The 22367-nt window shown below is 44.3% G+C and overlaps 1 protein-coding gene across 1 annotated transcript in view; it reads left to right on the top strand.

The window, feature by feature from the left end:
- Positions 1 to 3316: 3316 nt before the first annotated feature.
- The window catches only part of LOC126175982 (protein extra-macrochaetae-like), a 40698-nt gene continuing 21647 nt past the window's right edge, over positions 3317 to 22367 (top strand). The window contains exon 1 of the mRNA XM_049923090.1: positions 3317 to 3665. Within this exon, the coding sequence (XP_049779047.1) occupies positions 3342 to 3665 (324 nt within the window). The 5' untranslated portion in view covers positions 3317 to 3341. The remainder of the gene's footprint in view (positions 3666 to 22367) is intronic.

Here is a 22367-nt window from a genome sequence, read left to right as displayed (position 1 = left end):
GTTGTACGACAGATCAATTGTTTATTTTTCTCAATAACAACTGTTTTATTCGCGATCACGCATTGTCAGTTTGGCAAGCCCTAGGTGAGTAAACAGTATCTGGCATGTGCCTATCATTCCGCCTGAAGGAACGCTCGTCATTATTTTAATACTGCTCAGATCAAGAGAAGGAATAAAATCCTTTGGTAAGTTTCCATTCCCGTCGCTCAGTGTTAAAAATACGATGGGTTACGGGGATTCCACCAAAATTCCAACAGAATTGTCAATCTGTTTTTGTGTGAGTTGTTAACCTTTTCTCATTCGAAGAAGTATCACCATTTATGAGTAAAGGCCACATTTCTCTTGGTGACTCTTTTAATTATACTTCCTTTGTCACAATGTAATTTGCCAAACTCATCTCACAGCAGCTATTCAGACAGAATTCCGATGCTGCTACGGTCGCAGGTTCGAATCCTGCCTCGGGCATGGGTGTGTGTGATGTCCTTAGGTTAGTTAGGTTTAAGTAGTTCTAAGTTCTAGTGGACTGATGACCACAGCAGTTGAGTCCCATAGTGCTCAGAGCCATTTGAACCATGTTGAACAGAATACCGAAACGTAGGGCCTCATTAAACAAGTAATTGGCAATTACAGAGCTCAATAGCTTACGAAAAACCTCATAGTATCGGTTTGCAGTAACATAAAAGAAGGAATTTCATGTTTATTTTCATACTAGGAAGCTCTTGTTTCGCTTACTGTCGACAACTCTTAAAAAAATTACAGTCACTGTAGTGAAATAAATAAAAAAGAAGTATAAGTAGTGATATATCGCCATAGATAAGAAAGTTCCGTGTGTTTAATAATTGGCAAAACACTCTCCTCCTTGTGTGCTATAATTCGCCAAACTTTCGTTTCGATGTCTCGACCGGTTTAGGAGATACGAGAGATGTTGCGAGTATTTCATTCTCGCGGGCGTGAGATCGGAAGTGAGCGCGCTACATGGAATCCATTTTCTCGAGATCGGAGGCAGATAGAGACCTCCTCCCAAGTCTAAACAAAAATTCAGCATGTTAGCTAAATTTCATACGCAGCAGCATATGGTGTAATACGCACCAAACGCAAAATCATAGCGACCCCTAATTTCCGTTGCAAACTTTTTGAGTTTTGCGTAGTGTCTTACTAAAATGTGTACATCACAATAAAAATGGTCATTAGCGAGGTGATGGGCACTTCGTCACGAAGCTGACATATAACGCAACAAGTAAGGCAAAAATCATACATTTTTAGAGAATAGTTTCTCTAAAATCGTTTGAGAAAGATAACAGGTTGCGCGCGCTTCGGTTCAGTCAGCGCAGAGCGTCGCCAGTCGGCGCGTGCGAAGTATGGTGTACGCATCGCAATATGCGCTGCACCCGCGTGACCCGTGCGGCACGTACGTGTCCCGCTGTAGTGTCGTGTCACGTCACACGTGCTATACGCTTCTCAATTTGCGCCTAGCCTAAAAGAGGGGCCGCAAATCAGAAAAGTGAGGCCCTCGAGGACGTGTAAGAAGAAGTACAGGGTGTTTCAATAATGACCAGTATATTTGAAATGGCAATAAAAACTAAACGAGCAGCGATAGAAACACACCGTTTGTTGCAACATGCTTGGGACAACAGTACATTTTCAGACGGACAAACTTTCGAAATTACAGTTGTTACAATTTTCAACAACAGATGGCGCTGCAAGTGATGTGAAAGATATAGAAGACAACGCAGTGTGTGGGTGCGCCATTCTGTACGTCGTCTTTCCGCTGTAAGCGTGTGCTGTTCACAACGTGCAAGTGTGCTGTAGACAACATGGTTTATTCCGTAGAACAGAGGATTTTTCTGGTGTTGGAATTACACCGCCTAGAACACAGTGTTGTTGCAACAAGACGAAGTTTTCAACGGAGGTTTAATGTAACCAAAGGACCGAAAAGCGATACAATAAAGGATCTGTTTGAAAAATTTCAATGGACTGGGAACGTGACAGATGAACGTGCTGGAAAGGTAGGGCGACCGCGTACGGCAACCACAGAGGGCAACGCGCAGCTAGTGCAGCAGGTGATCCGACAGCGGCCTCGGGTTTCCGTTCGCCGTGTTGCAGCTGCGGTCCAAATGACGCCAACGTCCACGTATCGTCTCATGCGCCAGAGTTTACACCTCTATCCCTACAAAATTCAAACGCGGCAACCCCTCAGCGCCGCTACCGTTGCTGCACGAGAGACATTCGCTAACGATATAGAGCACAGGACTGATGACGGCGATATGCGTGTGGGCAGCATTTGGTTTACTGACGAAGCTTATTTTTACCTCGACGGCTACGTCAATAAACAGAACTGGCGCATATGGGGAACCGAAAAGCCCCATGTTGCAGTCCCATCGTCCCTGCATCCTCAAAAAGTACTGGTCTGGGCCGCCATTTCTTCCAAAGGAATCATTGGCCCATTTTTCAGATCCGAAACGATTACTGCATCACGCTATCTGGACATTCTTCGTGAATTTGTGGCGGTACAAACTGCCTTAGACGACACTGCGAACACCTCGTGGTTTATGCAAGATGGTGCCCAGCCACATCGCACGGCCGACGTCTTTAATTTCCTGAATGAATATTTCGATGATCGTGTGATTGCTTTGGGCTATCCGAAACATACAGGAGGCGGCGTGGATTGGCCTCCCTATTCGCCAGACATGAACCCCTGTGACTTCTTTCTGTGGGGACACTTGAAAGACCAGGTGTACCGCCAGAATCCAGAAACAAATGAACAGCTGAAACAGTACATCTCATCTGCATGTGAAGCCATTTCGCCAGACACGTTGTCAAAGGTTTCGGGTAATTTCATTCAGAGACTACGCCATATTATTGCTACGCATGGTGGATATGCGGAAAATATCGTACTATAGAGTTTCCCAGCCCGCAGCGCCATCTGTTGTTGAAAATTGTTAACTACTGTAATTTCGAAAGTTTGTCTGCCTGAAAATGTACTGTTGTCCCAAGCATATTGCAACAAACGGTGTATTTCTATCGCTGCTCGTTTAGTTTTTATTGCCGTTTCAAATATACCGGTCATTTTTGAAACACCCTGTAGAAAGGCTGTGTGGCACTTGCACTTCCGCCCCGGGCGTCCCTGCTGGCCGCGGTCTGACGGGACGGCAGCGGCGGCGGTGGCAGAGGCCGCTTATCGCAGTTTCATTCATACGCGGTAGCCGTCGGAGCCGTGGTGTTGGTGGGGGGCCCCGGGCGCGCTGGAGGGGGCAGGGCACGCGGCAGGCGGCGGCTAGGCAGCCGCTCGCGGCGCAGACGCTCGCCGGCCCACGAGCAGCCGCAGCACAGTGGATCGCGGGATGAAGTGCGCGCTGCCCGCGGTAGAGGCGCTGCCGGCGGCGGCGCAGCGGCGGCGCGAGGTGCAGCTGTACCTGGCCAAGCTGCGCCGCCTGCTGCCGGCCGCGCGCGCGCCGCGCCGCCGCCGCCTGTCGCGGCTCCAGGTCATCCACCACGTCATCGACTACATCTGCGACCTGCAGCACGCGCTGCTGCGCCACCCCGCCGTCGCCGCCTCCGCCCACGCCGCCCACGTACCCTGCGCGCCGCCCACGCCCCCGGCCACCCCCGTCTCGGAGGACCGGCTCGAAGACGACGAGGACGTCTGCGCGACCTGCAGTCGACAGGTAGGAGGACAGCGGCTCCCGTCCGCGACCTACCCCATTCACGCGCCTCATCCTGCACCTACCCCAATCCTGACGATGTCAGCTCTGCCCGCTGGATAAAGGTCTCACGCACTGGCCGTTTATGTTGGTATAACACGCAATCAGTTGCTTCTCGAATTTCACACGATTTGTTATATCCTATGCTCGGTTTGTAAAAAGAAATAGTTTCCGGTACTGTGACATCCCGGGGGGAGTGTTTTACAAATTTAGACATCTTAAAAAATAATTTTAAACATTTTCTGAGCCTTTTAAGGGGGGTAGGACGTCAAACGAACCGGAGCAGGAGAGGCACCACAGCACATTTTATTTTCTACTGTCTACTTTTACAAATAAATTCATAAAACTTTGTCAGCATGACCAGGAAGGATTCAGGATTCACAGTCACAGCAGTGGAAGTGCAAAAACATAACAAAACAAATCTTTTGTAGATATGAAATTTCATCATTTTTTCGCTTACCGTTGGATGCATTTGTTGCTATAGGTACATTTTTCTTCACAAGTAAGAGAGACTCTTTGATGAATTTTGCACAGCATGCAAACCATACTTACAGGTGTATGAAACTCTAGAATTTTCCAAATCTATCAAAAACTGTGGTACAAATTGAGATAATTAACAACAAAATTTGATTTTTTTCTAAACATAAAGTTTAAAACGTAACAGCTCATTCATTTCTTCATAAATTAAATAGATTCTAGAGTTTCAGACACCTGTAACTATGGTTTGTATGCTGTGCAAAATTCATCTAACAGTCTCTCTTAGTTATGAAGAAAAGTGTACCTATAGCAACAAATGCAGCCAATGGTAAGTGAAAAAATGATAAAATTTCACATGTAAAAAAAAATTAGTTTGTTATGTTTTTGAACTTCTGCTGCTACGAGGGTGAATCCTGAATCCTTCCTGGTCATGCTGACAAAGTTTTATGAATTTATTTGTAAAAGTATAAACAGTGGAAATTAAAATGTCCTGTGGTGCCTCTCCTGCTCCAAGTCTGCCCGTTTGACGTCCTACCCCCCTTAAAAGCATGAATACAACATTTATACTTGTAAAAAAAAAGCTAAATTTCCACGTGCATCAATAATGTTCTGTTACGTGGTTTAATAATTAAGTATTATTTCTCATTCTGCGATCTGTTAAAAAAGAAAAACGAACTACAGTAAGGAGAAAACATGTAAATTCGAACTATAAGGTACTGAAAAACTGGCCAGGTGTGAGTAGGAATCGCACATTGCGGGTTCCGTACAGACTTTATTATTTATATATAAAATTCAACCATTATGGGTAATTTCCAAGAACGATTGCCTTGGAGCGCGTGTGCCCCTAACGATATATACCGATCGTGCGACTCTGTCATCAATAAACATTGATGCACCTAATAATTTTTTCACAATGTGGGGCCACAGTCATAATATATTTCCTTGAAGTCAGTACCGCCAGCAGACTTTTTTTTTTTTTTTGCAATGTTACATTTAAACGACCATGTTTTCGACTTAATATGCCATTATCTAGTGTTTTAATGTTATAAAGTGCCTAAGATGGCATACTGTTGTATTTAAAATGTACTATTAGACACATTCTCTAAGGGTCAATATTTCTGGCAAAATCCTACGGCACGTTTTATCACTGAGTATACCATCTTGGCCATCGATTTTAAATACGACAGTATGCCATCTTAGGCGCTGTATAACATTAAAACACTTGATAATGGCATTTTAAGCCGAAATCATGATCGTGTAAATGTAACATTGCAAATAAAAAAAAGTCTAATGGCGGTACTGACTTTAAGGAAATTGATCCACCTATCTTCTTCCATGATTTAATCGAAAAACATCGATCCCTTACTGAGTCATCTCAAGCCGATCGACTGCGTAGCAACTCAAAGCTGCATACTGTTCGACCTGCGCGAACACCCTGGGTAAGTGGACCAGTGCGTTTTAATTAACTCATGGGAGAAGATAGTTGGATCAGTGCGTATTAATAGTAGAGTCGCACATTCGATATATATCGTTAAGACCCCACGCGTTCCATAGGCAATCATTCTTGGAAACTACCCATTCCGGGAATCGAGAATCTCGACGATTTTGCCTATTATCCACATTGATACTCGCACGATGTCGGTCCCACGCTTTCCAAGACTTCGGATTTCAAGGTTGAATTCGGGTGCCAAATGACAAACAAAAATGTTTGGTGTAATACGATTACGAATTAACAATTTTCGGATTTTTTTCTTTACTTGTACAGTGAAACATGGCTTCTTGCCGAATTTCAGAATTCGAGGCCAACGGGTAGTACGTTACAGGTTTTGATGACTGAGTTTGGGAGTATCAGAATGTGTGTCATAAATAGTCGTATCTCTTGATTGCATTGACTTAGAAGCTAACGTTCATGGTACCGCCAAGGGGCCACTGAACTTAGTATGTAACATAATTTAGCTTGATGCATCTACCCGCTCGTGAGAAAAAGGAGTTTAGCTCACACAATCTGATAACAAAAGACAATCTTTTTTTCTCGTGTGATATGATAACAAATCAGCCCTTTTCAGATTTTTTCCTTTTTATTTTAGTGGGAGACCTTCCTTCTTTCCAAATTACATTATTCTAGACGGGAAGTACCCTTTAGATTTTGATGACTGAGTTTGCGAGTCTCAAAATATGCGACGTATATCGTGATTGCACCACCATAGAACCGTAAATCTTAGAAAGCGACATAAATTTCAACTTATTACCTCTACCTTTTCCTGAGAATAAGTGTTTTTAAGAGCAGGACAGACAAGACAGATAGACAGACAGACGAACGGACGAACAACATAGTTATCCTATAAGGATTCCCTTTTTACCGACTGAAATGCGGAACCCAGAAAAGGAGAAAAAAACTCTTAAATGTTTAGCTTACAGTTTATAAAACCACATAAAGCTTTGAAATATCTTCGTTGAACGCCCCTCCTCTTTCTCTTTTTCCTTGCTATTGGTATATATAGAGGAGTGCCGTCCACGAAGCAGGCAAGATTCCACGTTCTTTGAAGGTTCAACACGAGTGAATAATGGGCCGGCGAACTTCAGAAGAAGAAGTGGATAAATAGCTTTTACTAACAGAGAGTCTATACCACCAGTAAAAATTATATTCGTTTGGGAAAACCTTCTTTCACGATCACTACATGACAATGGAAGTGTCTTGATGGTAGTTGCCACCGGAAACAAAATTGTGAGATACTTTGCTTTGTTTTCTCGATTTTCAGCCAAGTTCTCGCAGTTGTCAAAATCTCACGCACCTGGGTATAGCCATCTCCCACTGCCCGCCACTGTGTACGTCTACAAAAATTACAGTCTGCTTTATAAAAGACATCATATTTACGCCAGTGACTTAATACTTTCTTTATTTCACGATTGCAATTTCGGCCTTAGGCCATTATCAAGTGCAGATTTTTGTGGCTTTAAGCCATGCCAAACTTAAAATGAGCTGACACATAGCAAGCCACAGAAGTTTGCAGTTGGCAATGGCCTAAGGCTGAAATTGCAACCGTGAAATAAAGAAAATGTTACAGTCACTGGCGTAAATACGATGTCTTCTAAAAAGTTCTACATGACTGTGAATCCCAGGTATAAAAAGTTAATTAATTACAGTCTGCTGTTGCACCAAGTACGCACAGTTTTACATAGCTTCAGCCGCAGCAGAAGTTTTATCACAGCCCGTCTCAAAATCTGAGGGTCTGGTATTTTTTTCGTCAGCGGTACCGGCACGAGATAACGATGCATATCGCCACAAATCAAGTATTGTTTTTTTTATCATTAGTTTACGATCCACAACACGCTCATCATCAAATGGACGTATTACACGAACGTTATATCATGGACCAAATACAGCTAGACGCTAGGCGGCTAGGGTATTGGCACTGGCAGATATAACGGAAATTTAGTTAACGAAATGTTTAAAAACCGAAAGTATCATCATGTTGAAAAATACTTATATTGCACTGTCTCATGGTATTCAAGACAGGCAGACACCGATAATTTAAGTTTTGCAAGCTAACACACACACACACACACACACACACACACATATACACACACACACACACACACACACACACACACACGGTGTTTACACAAACAAACGATATTTAGGTGGCTTGGTTTCACAGTAAACAACCACAAACTGTATGTGCTTAGAGTCACATATTGTCACAGTGCGATTTGTGACATGAGACGCATTACATTACAGAATAAAATATTTACAAGCTTAAGTAATGGACGCAAGTGAAAATTACAACTTACAGGCGTTTCCAGCTGTTTCAATGAGTATGTAATTTCAGTTTGTTTGTGTGTGTGTGTGTGTGTGTGTGTGTGTGTGTGTGTGTGTGTGTGTGTCAGGTAGAGAGAGATGGCAAAATATACCTAAGCGAAATGAGTATCTCATTGATAACACGAGGCAGTGCAGTGTAAGTATCCTAAAATGTAACGATCTTGCGTAGTAAATATTTCGTGAACTGAATTTCTGTTACTTGTGCCAACACCACGGCCCTAGCTGTATTAGGTCCACGATTTAATGTTCCAGTAGCACCTCAGTCTGATGACGAATCAGTAGTTAAGGGTATAGAAGACAAGTAGCATTAAATTCCAACAGCATCTGGTTGCGTATTATATCTACATGTACCACCAACTGGAACTGCAGTTGCAAGTTAATAATTCAGATGGACATAATTGAGTTTCTTGGATTTAGCACCGCGTCATATTTGTGTGTAAAACTCAACTTTTCAGCTTCTTACTGTGTTGTTATCAACAAGAGTTGTCTGTAGGCCGTATGATACTTTATTTACTTGGTCGTGGAAACGTCATGGTTCTTGCATATGCTTTCAGAGATTTCGTCGATACCTGTTCTGGAGGAACGTTGGTAGCGATTCTGATTCCTCTGTAGCGTTTCAGCGGCAAGCTCCCGATTCCATGGACTTGTAAAAGAATAGCAGCTGTCACTTTTAAACTCGTTGATCTAAATGGTTTCGCTGATGACAGAATCCCTGTATTCAGATGCGTGGGATGTATCAGCGTTCCGACCAAAACAATCGTATGCGTGTTCAAAGGCTGTGTTCGGAAAAAGCAGATTTGTCGAAACTCCGTTATTTATATGCTATGTGCAGCGTTCTGAAACCATTCTTACTGACTGACCATTGTAACTGCTGTCGCATTCATGAGGAGTTTTACAGATTTCATGAACGCATTAAACATCACGATTTCGACAGCTCTTCTGTTGCCGAACGGGGTCTCATAAACGAAAATCCATAATGTTTGCTGATTCGGAAATCTTATCCCATGTGTCTGCCTACTGGGGTTATGTCATAAAAGCAGCCGTTGAGCTGAGAATGTGCAACAACAACTTCGTCCTCCGCAGTGGACATACCCTTAGCGGTGCATCAGTACAGGCGTTTGATGTTTAGAGGCTACGGAGAAGTAGACTGAGTCGTGCACCAACTAACGAAATCAACATCGTTACCACTGTACCTCCCTCACAGATATCGACATAATATCTGGTTTCATACTGAAGTTCCGTTACCTCGTGACGCCAAATAAATAAAGTAGCACTCGGTCTAGAGATAACTCTTATCGACGAGGCCAGAAGCAGACAACGCTTGAGGTTACATTCAAAAATAACGAGGCAAGGAACGCGTGAAAAAATGTATCCAGTTAAGTCACAGTGAAAAACTACATCGTTGTTCTATCTGTTGTAGAACAAAATGTTTACCACAGCGTACTGCACGCACAGTATACCTTGCCGTTCTTCTAGGAACGCAAGAAACCGGTGGAAGTCGTACAACTACAGGCCATATGAATGTTTGTGCCAGTTGTCTGCTTTTGCTAGGAAACAATGAAACTCGGCTTCGCAGTAGAGCTTTGTAGTAGGCACTGTTGATTCTGGTATGTGGCTAGCCCGGCGAGGAGTCGGGAGTTTTTCCCTTCTAGTCCTTCCTCGCCCCGATCTGCTCAAACAGCTCTGAGCACTATGGGACTTAACATCTGTGGTCATCAGTCCCCTATAACTTTGAACTACTTATACCTAACTAACCTAAGGACATCACACACATCCATGCCCGAGGCAGGATTCGAACCTGCGACCGTAGTGGTCGCGCGGTTCCAGACTGAAGCGCCTGTCCCCGATCAGCCCATGCACGTGCTTAGTATCCCAGTGTCCCTCATGGAATATCCCATAAGTTTGTATGTCACTCCGATCAGACCATATACTGACTGTCTCGGCTCAGCATAAAACATCCCCCTAAAAGGCATTAATAGGTGCCAACAGAAATCCATTTGTATCGATCAAGAAGTGTTTGGGTGAACCCTGATACTTGCCTTCCTGGCGGAAGCTAACGAAACGTTTCTTGATATGAGAAGAAAAGTCACAGGGCTAAATTTCCACTAAAGCAATTTTATTTCGCATAACGAGCAACAGTACGAGCAAAGACGTCCCCATAACTATCTGTGATGAACATTTTATTTTCATATAACGTTTCACACTGCAAAAATTCTTTCAGAAAATGTTTATACCGAAGACATGCTGCTAGAGAGCACCACGTACTGTTGGTGCAGAGGATGATTCATGCCGAAACAGTGTCTGTTAGCAATACAAAATTGTGTAGGCTTTCGTGGCCACTTGTTGACAAACTGCCTATGGGCTTCTGTCTCGGATTCTTAGGCCGACGTTAGTTTGATGATTGTTCTGACGTTTTGCCAGCACACGTGGCTGGTACCGTCACCCCATTGCTGGTGGTGGACTGGAGCCGAGCTCACGGCCGCAGATTATAATTATGTACCTGGTGCGCCAATGTCCAAGGGCATTTCCCTGGTCATTTCTGGTGCGATTCTCCTCTTGCGACCTACAACGATCGTTCGCTGCAGCACGGGAATCGAGGATCCGTTCAGCTTGAGGCTTTCTTCTTTCATGTTGAAGCTATGCTCGTTTTTGTGTTTTTCTATAGCTTCGCTGAAAAAGTGGGTGTGTTAGCTCTTCTCTAGAGCCGGAACTTCGGTGTCGGCGAATTTTATTATGTGGTCGGCCTCACGTGGCACGTTCTCTGCTAGGGCCGATTTCTCCACTTGCCCCAACCTCCAATGCCGCTTATATTATGCCATCCCAGTGTTTATTGGTCGTCCAATCATTTGAACATAAACTCTTCGGCATGTGCATGGTATGCTGTATATTCCCTGCATTGAAAGTAGGTCCATTGTCTCCTTTGCCACTCTGAGACGCTGTTTGATCTTCTTTGTCGATTTGTAAATAGCCATTACACCGGGTTTGCACAATATACGGCCGATCCTGTCCGTCACTTTGGGAAAGTACGTCAGAGAGGCAGGCGCGATATTTTTTTTTCTGGTGTGTCACTTCGCCGAGTGTTTGACTGTGTGACACTACTTGTTATATAACTATTGGAGTACCCATTGCTCCTCAAAACGCTTTCCGTGTGTTGCAGCTCTCGTCTGAGGTGTCTCACATATTAGGCTTTCTCACGTTCCGAGCGTATTAATTACGCGTCTTTTCTGGCCCAAAGGTGATTTGACAGTTTTTGCAGATATCGGTCCGATTGTGTCGGTTTTCAGTATGCGCTGTGTCCCAGGTTTTCACTATCCCCTGTGATAACCACATATAGATAGGGTAGCTGTTTGATCTTTCCTGCTTCCACGGTAAATTTTATGTTGGCGTAAAGGCTGTTCAAGTGTCTTAGGAAGTCAGTATCATCGGCGTACCTATACACACGTCAGGTTTACAAGGTGCCATGTCCAGTGCCTTTGCCTCGAAGTGTTCTATAAAGAAACTGGACATCATTGGAATATCCACGGCTATGCCTGCCAGCTGTTCGTAGAAAGCGAATCGACAGTTGCAGGTAGCAAGAGGAGAACCGCACCAGAAATTACCACGGTAAAGCCAGGTACATCATATAATCTGCAGCTGCGAGCTCGACTCCAGTTCACCATCAGAGAATGAAGCGTTGACAATGCCAGCCACTCGTGCTGGCTAAACGTCAGAAAAATCATCAAGTAAACACCGGCTGAAGAAACCGAGACAGAAACCCACAAGCAGCTTGTCTATTTACAATGTTTTGGCGTTGTAATTGCAGTTCTAAGATTGCTATACTCTGCACGTCTGCACGATGGTAAATCTTTTGGAAGTCCTTGCATCTCTGCATATGTGCTGCAACTTACGTACGTGTGAAATGACGTACTACAGCCAAGGCTTCGTCTCCCTCTGTAATTTGTACGCATCACACTTCCTTCTATTACTGAATTAACTGCCGCGCGGGATTAGGCGAGCGGTCTTATGCGCTGCAGTCACGGACTGTGCGGCTGGTCCCAGTGGAGGTTCGAGTCCTCCCTCGGGCATGGGTGTGTGTGTTTGTTCTTAGGATAATTTAGGTTAAGTAGTGTGTAAGCTTAGGGACTGATGACCTTAGTAGTTAAGACCTAAAAGATTTCACACACATTCGAACCTTTTTTTTTTTTAACTAAATTAACTGTTATCCCCTGGTGTCTCGGAATGTATCCTATAAATGTAGCCGTTCTTTTATTCAAAATTTATTGCAGTTCTTTTCAATCCAAACTTCTTGACTAATCACTCATCTACCCACCTAACGGTCAGTATGTTTACGCAGCACTGCTTTTCAAAAGTTCCGACAGTCCTCTTATCGCTGTTATTTATTATCCATATTTCTCTTCTACAGCCTATGATGCCACACTCAAACCAGTTAGTTCGTGGAAAGACTTCCTGACACTTAAATATATGATTATGATAAAATTTCTAAATAACTTAACCTCTCACGAGCTTTTTGTGTCAGATTTACACGTGTTAGTCCAGTATCATCGATTCGAAAATTCCCAGCATTTACGTCGAATAAAATAGTTTAAACTATTAAAATCATTTTGTGAAACACGACGTAATTTCATTGTGTATATAGTCCAACCACGTTCGAGGAGAAATATTCGATTGCACTGCCCCCAATACCTGCACTTACCATGACGAGTATATGCGATTCAGGATCCCAGCCACGGAAATAGTACCGCTATGTGTTGACCATGTTGCTGAATGGAGCTATAAGCTTGAACGCGCACCCGTCAATGCAATGAATATCCGCCTGTACAGTGAAACTACACTGTCCATTGTGTCCATCCACAATAACGTGACCACGTGTCAAAAAACCTGAATAACCAACTTTTGCAGCGAGGACCGCTGCAACGTGTGACGAAGAAAGTGAGGTTCTGGAAGGTACCCACAGGGGCGTGAAACCATTGTGACTCCATTGCGTTGCCAGCTGCGCCAGCTTCCTCGGTTGAGGATCCATGACACGAACATCCTGATCGAGGTGGTCCCATAGATTCTCATATGGTTTTAAATCTGGGTAGTTTGGTGGAGTAGTTTGGGGGAGTACGGTCATCCTGATGCTCTTCGTACCTCGCACGTACATTGCGAGCTGAGTGACCCATTTAACTGTCAGGCTAGTAGTTGCCATGGTCCCCAGCTATGGAGGCATACTTGTGTTGATCCATGGTGCCTTTCAGAATGACGAGTTTACACAGGGAATGCCACTAAAACATTCCCCAGAGCGTGGCGTTCTCTCCTCCTGCCTGGGCTCTTACATCGAGTGTTGCAGTGTGTTTACTTTGAGACGATGGAGCTTAAAACGTGATTCATCGGAGAAGGCCACCACTCAGTGGACGTTCAGTTGTGTTGTTGGCGATCACATTCCAGCTTTCGTCGCCGATGGAGAGCAGTCAGCATGGTTCATGAACCAGGCACTTGCCGCGGAGACCCATATGCAACAATGTTCGCCGATCCGTCGTTGAGGAGACACTGTTGGTAGCCACGTTGTTCATCTGGACCGTCAGCTGTTCAACAGTTGGAAGCCTGTTCGCCCGTGTACATCTCCGAAGCCGTCATTTACCCCTGTCATCAATGACATATAGTGCATCACAGTTGCCATGGCGTCGGTTTTGGATAGCGCCATTGTATCACGTACTTTAACCACAGTAATAGGGGAACGGTTTATAATCGTAGCCATTCCGGAAATGCTTCCACCCTTGGTACAAAATCCACTGATCATCTCCTTTTGGACTTCAGTTAAATCGCTCCTTTCCCGCATTCTGAGAACGACTGCACTATTTTCCACATCCCCCCCCCCCCCCCCCCCCCCGACATGCCTACCATACCGTCCGCTGCCAGTACTGCCACCTGTCGTCTGTGAGTGGTCATAGCAGGTTGACGTCGAAGATAGGCGCTGGTCACTGGGCTGTGGCGATTTATCCGTACTTTTAACGTGATTGGTCGCATTCGTCGTCCTTATTCCATCATAGTTACCAATAGCTTCTGACACGAAAATTTAACATAGACCCTGGAATGCCAGTTACTAAATAATACGGGCATTAAGTCGGGATATGCTATAGCTCTAGAAAGTCTTGTGAAGACTACAGACTAACTATTGATTCCAAATCATATTTTTCAAAAATAAAAAGTATTATAAACTACACTACTGCCCATTAAAATTGCTACACCAAGGAGAAATGCAGATGATAAACGGGTATTCATTGGACAAATATATTATACTATAACTGATATGTGACTACATTTTCACGCAATTTGGGTGCATAGATCCTGAGAAATCAGTACCCAGAACAACCACCTCTGGCCGTAATAACGGTCATGATACGCCTGGGCATTCAGTCAAACAGAGCTTGGATGGCGTGTACAGGTACAGCTGCCCATGCTGCTTCAACATGATACCAAGTTCATCAAGAGTAGTGACTGCCGTATTGCGAAGAGCCAGTTACTCGGCCAACATTGACCAGACGTTTTCAATTGGTGAGACATACGAAGAATGTGCTGGCAAGGGCAGCAGTCGAATATTTTCTGTATCCAGAAAGGCCCGTACAGAACCTACAACATGGGGTCGTGCATTATCCTGCTGAAATGTAGGGTTACGCAGGGATCGAATGAAGGGTAGAGCCACGGGTCGTAACACATCTGAAATGTAACGTCCACTGTTCAAAGTGCCGTCAATGCAAACAAGAGGTGCAAACGAGACGTGTGACCAATGGCACCCCATACCGCCTGGTGATACGCCAGTATGGCGATGACGAATACACGCTTCCAATGTGCGTTCAGCGCGATATCGCCAAACACGGATGCGAACATCATGATGCTGTAAACAGAACCTGGATTCATCCGAAAAAATGAAGTTTTGCCATTCGTGCACCCAGGTTCGTCGTTGAGTACACCATCGCAGGTGCTTCTGTCTGTGATGCAGCGTCAGTGGTAACCGCAGCCACGGTCTCCGAGCCGATAGCCCATGCTGCTGCAAACGACGTCGAACTGTTCGTGCAGATCGTTGTTGTCTAGCAAACGTCCCCATCTGTTGACCCAGGGATCGAGACGTGGCTGCACGATCCGTTACAGCCATGTGGATAAGATTCCTGTCATCTCGACTGCTAGTGATAGGAGGCCGTTGGGATCCAGCACGGCGTTCCGTATTACCCTCCTGAACCCACCGATTCCATATTCTACTAACAGTCACTGGATCTCGACAAGTGCGAGTAGCAACGTCGCGATACGATAAACCGCAATAGCGATAGGCTACAATCCGACCTTTATCAAAGTCGGAAACGTGATGGTACGCATTTCTCCTCCTTACACGAGGCATCACAACAACGTTTCACCAGGCAACGCCGGTCAACTACTGTTGGACTATGAGAAATCGATTGGAAACTTTCCTCATGTCAGCACGTTGTAGGTGTCGCCACCGGCACCAACCTTGTGCGAATGCTCTGAAAAGCTAATCTTTTGCATATCACAGCATCTTCTTCCTGTAGGTTAAATTTCGAGTCTGTAGCACGTCATCTTCGTGGTGTAGCAATTTTAATGACCGGTAGTGTACTTACAGTCAACTAGGAATGGAACGTCAAACCTTTGGACTAATAGCCTTTACACTCTCCAACACCAGTAACGGCATTGCTTGTCAGTCACAATTGTTTTCCCTTAAGCTTTCCTCATTCGAGTCTTTCTGTTCGTTGAGGAAGCCAGTGAAAACAGTGTGGCTAAACTGTTCATTGCACCGCTATAACTGAATTAAGGAGGTGGTTGAACTTCGATGTAGGCCGGCCGGAGAGGCTGAGCGGTTCTAGGCGCTTCAGTCTGGAACCGCGCGACCGCTACGGTCGCAGGTTCGAATCCTGCCTCGGGCATGGATTAGTGTGATGTCCTTAGGTTAGTCAGGTTTAAGTAGTTCTAAGTTCTAGGGGACTCATGACCTCATATGTTAAGTCCCATAGTGCTCAGAGCCATTTTGAACTTCGATGTAAGTAAGAACTTCAGAACTGTCTGCTTCTGAACTTGAAGAACATTAATTACGTTAATAACTAACTGTATTTGGTACTTGTGAGTATTATTTAAATTTTTTACTACCATCCTTAAGGACCTCGTGGCGACATGAAAGGCTGGAGTTGAAATGCACCTCCTGCCAACCTCTCCCGCATTATAAATAATAGAAGCGAGAAAAATGCGATCTTCCTATGTTAAGAGCTTTTAGGAAAGTTGGAAGGTGTCGTGAAGTGTGTAGCAGTGCTACAGCTTTCTCTCACGTTCTTTGGTAAAAGAAAACTGTTACACTCACCTGTCATTCCAACTGATGTTCTTCACTTTGATGCTACTCCGTGTCTAAACGGAAGACTTTGGACATGTTATATTCGATACCTCAGGGAATTTTACGCTACTGACGTTTTTAAGGCTGATTAGCAGCCTTTGTGTCAGTACATATGCACGCGTACAGATGTACAGGGGTGTTTCAAAAATGACCGGTATATTTGAAACGGCAATAAAAACTAAACGAGCAGCGATAGAAATACACCGTTTGTTACAATATGCTTGGGACAACAGTACATTTTCAGGCGGACAAACTTTCGAAATTACAGTAGTTACAATTTTCAACAACAGATGGCGCTGCAAGTGATGTGAAAGATATAGAAGACAACGCAGTCTGTGGGTGCGCCATTCTGTACGTCGTCTTTCTGCTGTAAGCGTGTGCTGTTCACAATGTGCAAGTGTGCTGTGGACGACATGGTTTATTCCTTAGAACAGAGCATTTTTCTGGTGTTGGAATTCCACCACCTAGAACACAGTGTCGTTGCAACAAGACGAAGTTTTCAACGGAGGTTTAATGTAACTAAAGGACCGAAAAGCGATACAATAAAGGATCTGTTTGAAAAATTTCAACGGACTGGGAACGTGACGGATGAACGTGCTGGAAAGGTAGGGCGACCGCGTACGGCAACCACAGAGGGCAACGCGCAGCTAGTGCAGCAGGTGATCCGACAGCGGCCTCGGGTTTCCGTTCGCCGTGTTGCAGCTGCGGTCCAAATGACGCCAACGTCCACGTATCGTCTCATGCGCCAGAGTTTACACCTCTATCCATACAAAATTCAAATGCGGCAACCCCTCAGCGCCGCTACCATTGCTGCACGAGAGACATTCGCTAACGATATAGTGCACAGGATTGATGACGGCGATATGCATGTGGGCAGCATTTGGTTTACTGACGAAGGTTATTTTTACCTGGACGGCTTCGTCAATAAACAGAACTGGCGCATATGGGGAACCGAAAAGCCCCATGTTGCAGTCCCATCGTCCCTGCATCCTCAAAAAGTACTGGTCTGGGCCGCCATTTCTTCCAAAGGAATCATTTTTCAGATCCGAAACGATTACTGCATCACGCTATCTGGGCATTCTTCGTGAATTTGTGGCGGTACAAACTGCCTTAGACGACACTGCGAACACCTCGTGGTTTATGCAAGATGGTGCCCGGCCACATCGCACGGCCGACGTCTTTAATTTCCTGAATGAATATTTCGATGATCGTGTGATTGCTTTGGGCTATCCGAAACATACAGGAGGCGGCGTGGATTGGCCTCCCTATTCGCCAGACATGAACCCCTGTGACTTCTTTCTGTGGGGACACTTGAAAGACCAGGTGTACCGCCAGAATCCAGAAACAATTGAACAGCTGAAGCAGTACATCTCATCCATTCCGCCAGACACGTTGTCAAAAGTTTCGGGTAATTTCATTCAGAGACTACGCCATATTATTGCTAAACATGGTGGATATGTACTATAGAGGTTCCCAGACCGCAGCGCCATCTGTTGTTGACAATTGTTAACTACTGTAATTTCGAAAGTTTGTCTGCCTGAAAATGTACTGTTGTCCTAAGCATATTGCAACAAACGGTGTATTTCTATCGCTGCTCGTTTAGTTTTTATTGCCGTTTCAAATATACCGGTCATTTTTGAAACACCCTGTAGATGCCGAACAGAGACGAGTATGCTTCAATGATTAATCGGTCCCACGTTTTGTTTAGTGTGTGACACAAAGAACAGCTAACGTGGTGCGCTATCAACCCTAATACACAGGACGCAATGAGGTGCAGGAGCTGTGAGATACGACGGTGTGGGGTGGGGAGAGGAAGGGAGATGGGTGGCGGCAAGAGGTGTCAAAGCTTGTAATCGTTGTACTCTCACGCACAGGTGTTAATGACTGGCGTTTACCTCTTTGATGATACTCTGAAAAGCATAATTTTCTGCCATCATTTGTTGCAAGAGACATCGTCACGTTCTTCGAGGCAGTTAACGTCGGACACTTCATAAACACTCATCTCCATAGCCTGTGATGATGATCCTTGCAGCAGAAGACGAAACATTGTGCGGGGAAAACCCAAACCGTAAATCACCAAGAAAAGCTCGTAATTACCTGTCATCTGTAGGCTCCATCGCGACTGCAACGCCGCCAATCTTTCACTGCCAATGATTGCACGCTACTCAAATATAAACTGCGAGCTTTATTTTCAATTAAGAATGAAATATCTGCATTTGGTCATGTTTTTGAGATTCGTGTTTCCATTCATTACTATTCAAACTAGTTGTTCGTGTTTGCTATTATTGTAAACACACCTTTGTATCCAAGGTCGTTAACGGACTCTTATGCGGTCGCGCTCGGCACCGAATATCCTGTTCCAATCCTGTCGGTTAAGGAAATTTTGACACTGAAACGTCCCCTTGGAACATTTATACACGACTGTGCTTAAACTGACACACAATATTTTTTTGAGCGCAACGCAATCTGACTTTCAGAAATCCCTACAAAGGAATGGCCCTAACTAACATTAACCTATACGTTTCACAAATCACTTACCTCACAAAAATCTTCGTTACTGGAACTACTGCAATACAGCGAGCGCCACTACTGCCAGCTAAATAAAAGATTCAAACTACTGAAGGCACTAACTACTGATAGGCATAGTTAGCAAATGAAAGATTTTAATAGAGAACAAACAATGTATTTACCTTAATAGTGTTGAAAAAGCATAATATACATAGCAGTTCATAATATCCATTCTGTACTCAAAAATCCGCCATCTCATTTCCCACATCCACCACTGCTGGCGGCTCACCTCCAACTGCGAAACGCTACGCGCTGTTCACATCCAGCTGCCCAACACTACAATGGCAGACAACAATGCTAACTAGCCACAGACTGCACACAGCACAGCCAGCGATTTTCATACAGAGAGCGCTACGTGGTGTCCCCCATTGGGTGTGCACGTTAAGGACGGTAGGCCTCTTGGTACGTGGACGGTTCCCCCCTCTCCGTTTCCTGCCACCTGCTTTGCCTATAACTGATCTACATCTACATTTATACTCCGCAAGCCACCCAACGGTGTTACCTCTCCATTTCGTGTTCACACAAACTGTTACAAGAAGGTATTGGTGTAAGTTGATTGATTCTAACGATTGACTCAAAACTATAGTAGTCATACGATAGTACATTTTTGTATTATGTCAAGTGCACAGTTTTACATTCTGAACATTTAAAGCAAGTCTTATCAAGACCTAGCTGAATATGTATGCACCTTCTTCACATAGTACATCACCCACTGTTCCAAATTCAAGGACAATTTTTACTGGGTTAAGGTCATGGGACGTGGTCGGCCAGTCAATGTTCGATTGAACGCCTGAGTGTTCATCAAACCATGAACACATGCATACAGCCCTGCGAACAAAGCTATTGACATTCTGAAAGACGGGAGTACCGATAAATACCGGTTCTCATTAAGAATTTTTAGAACAACGGCCGGCACATTTTCACCGAGAATGTTGAAATAGACATCCCGGTTCATGATCAAACCTGACCCAAGCCATGATACTTAAATACGTCTCAAAACATTACAGAGCCACCTCCAGGCAGAGCTTTAGTCTCTGCATACTCCAGGTTAAATGGTTCACTGGGCCATCGTTGCAGTTGATGCCTTTGACCATTCTAAAAGAGTCAAAATCTTGACTCATCTGACCATGCTACACACCTCCACTCAGTTTATGTGTTGTTAGGCACACTGAACACGTGGAACTTTACGTGCCGCTGGTTAAGAAGAAAACCAAGGAATCCTTTTAATATTTCTCGGTTCTTGGTGATGGTGCATTATTAATAGCATTTATCGTCTTGCTCTCCGACAGTATGCTAGATAAAGATATTAGATATCCCAAAAGTATGTCTGTGGTAGTCTAAATTTCGATTTCTTATTTCCTGTAACTCCAGGTTCGTGAAACATTCTAACACCTTAGATAAACAGTGATGTCATTCTGCCATGTTTTGAGATGCTATTAACAGATCATTTACAAAGTCAGTAGTTTCCGAATTTCCGATCCAAATAAAGTAGCCCAGGCTAATATAAATATACATTACGTTCGTATGGTAAGACAGTGATACGATAACTTCTGCCAGATGGATGAATGAGCAGTATTTGTCTCTATTTTCAACAGAATTTGCCAGGCCAGTAACATAGTATAAGATCTACATATTTTAGATATTTTGGAAATTTTTGCATCAGTTCCTCTATGGTACACAACCCAGCAATCACCTTCTTAGTTTCTCTGGCACCTAATACAATTCGTACCCTGCCTCCTGACTTGGCAACTACCAGCAGCAGTCTACAGTAAGGATTATCTGAAGGGTCGATGACACCCTGCTGAAGCATTCACTTAATTTCTTGGTCAATGGCAGGTCTTTCTAACCGTGGAATTGAATAGTGGCCGTGGCGGTAGAAGCAGTCTCATATTAAGATGGCAAACGTAACCTTGAATCATTCATTGTTTCTGTTCAAACACCTGGGCAAAATTTTTGTAATATCTGAAACAGATCCATCTGCTGGAAAGAAAAAAAGGCATTAGTTTTCACTATTTTGTGTCGAATCTTTTCCTGTAATGTTAGACTTACACTGATGACTTTTGCGAGGTACTTGATTGGAGGTGTTCGTTACACACAGTACTCTTCACTATTTTCGCTCGGGGGCCTCTGACATGTGCCTACACTAACTAACGGTAGGAATTCCTGTCGGATTTGAAACCAATCGTCTTTGACAAGGCACAACACTTCTCCCTGTCCCTGTTGGTTAGGATGTTTTGTACGACCACTGTTCTATAGCTGTATTCCCTGCAGACACATTGGACGATCCACGTTAATACAACAACGAAATGGTCGACCTGTTCCACGGCGTGATCACGAATAAGACAGCTCCAAGCTGGGATTCCGCCACATCTCCACGTCGACTATCTTCTGCACCGATACTGATACAGTACAACTGCCTGCCGTATAGACACCACTTCACGGCCATTACTTTCGCCATTGCTGGATGGATACATGGTCTCCCGGTACCATTTCCTCGGCATCTTCACAGCTCCAATATGAGCATTTTGTCTGCTATCCTCTTAAGATGATAAGTATTTTGTCCATGGAGCTTATGTATGGAGGTTGTTCAATAAAGAATCATTATAATTTCTTTATGGTCACAATTTCTCGTGCTAGGATTTTAATCTTGTAATGTTCTGTTACCTTAATGTGTAACAAACACGCCGTACTGATTTCATTGTTGGCGCTCCTAGTTTCATTGTTGACACTCCTGTCTCCGGCCTGTAAGAGGCGGGGAAGCTGAGACATGGTGGAGTATCTCCTAGTATAGCAATGGATGTGACGCATGACGAACAATATGCGGCTTTGAAATTTTGCTTTCATCTTGAAGAACCTTCAGCTGACGCCTTCGCTACTTGGCAGAAGGCCTATGGGGAGTCTTCACTTTCTTACAGCACAGCTCGAAGATGGTTAAATTGTTTAAAGAGGCAAGACAATGAGCTTAGTATGAAGCTGGACCCGGTGCCCCAGTTATTGCAGTTATGAAAAAAAGAAAAAGAAGCACTGCTGTCATTATGAGAGAGGATCGACGAAGAATAACCTGAGGCATGTTTGTGGGGTGTGGGCACCAGGACTACTGATTCCTGAACAATAGGACGTTTCGCTTGCGGGTCTACCTGCAGTTGTGGTTAGAGAAAGATACGGAGTTCGCTTCGAGGGTAACTGCTACTGCTGATAAATCCTGGCTCATTCTGGAGTTCTCCTCTATCATCAACCCCCAAAAAAGCAAAAGTAGCTGCTTCTGCTGGGAAAGTTATAGTCATATCATCTTTTGATGTTAAACGAACACTTAACAATATGTTGCACCTGCACACACATTAATAACTGGACAATATTGCAGGAATGGCCTGAAAACTTTGCAGCTCCATATCAGGCGCAAAAGAACTCGTATCCATGAAACGTGCTG

This window comes from Schistocerca cancellata, chromosome 3, assembly GCF_023864275.1.
Source record: "Schistocerca cancellata isolate TAMUIC-IGC-003103 chromosome 3, iqSchCanc2.1, whole genome shotgun sequence".
Taxonomy (NCBI): Eukaryota; Metazoa; Arthropoda; class Insecta; order Orthoptera; family Acrididae; genus Schistocerca; species Schistocerca cancellata.
Note: the sequence above shows the minus strand (reverse complement) of the source record. Positions and strands in the feature narration are given on the sequence as shown.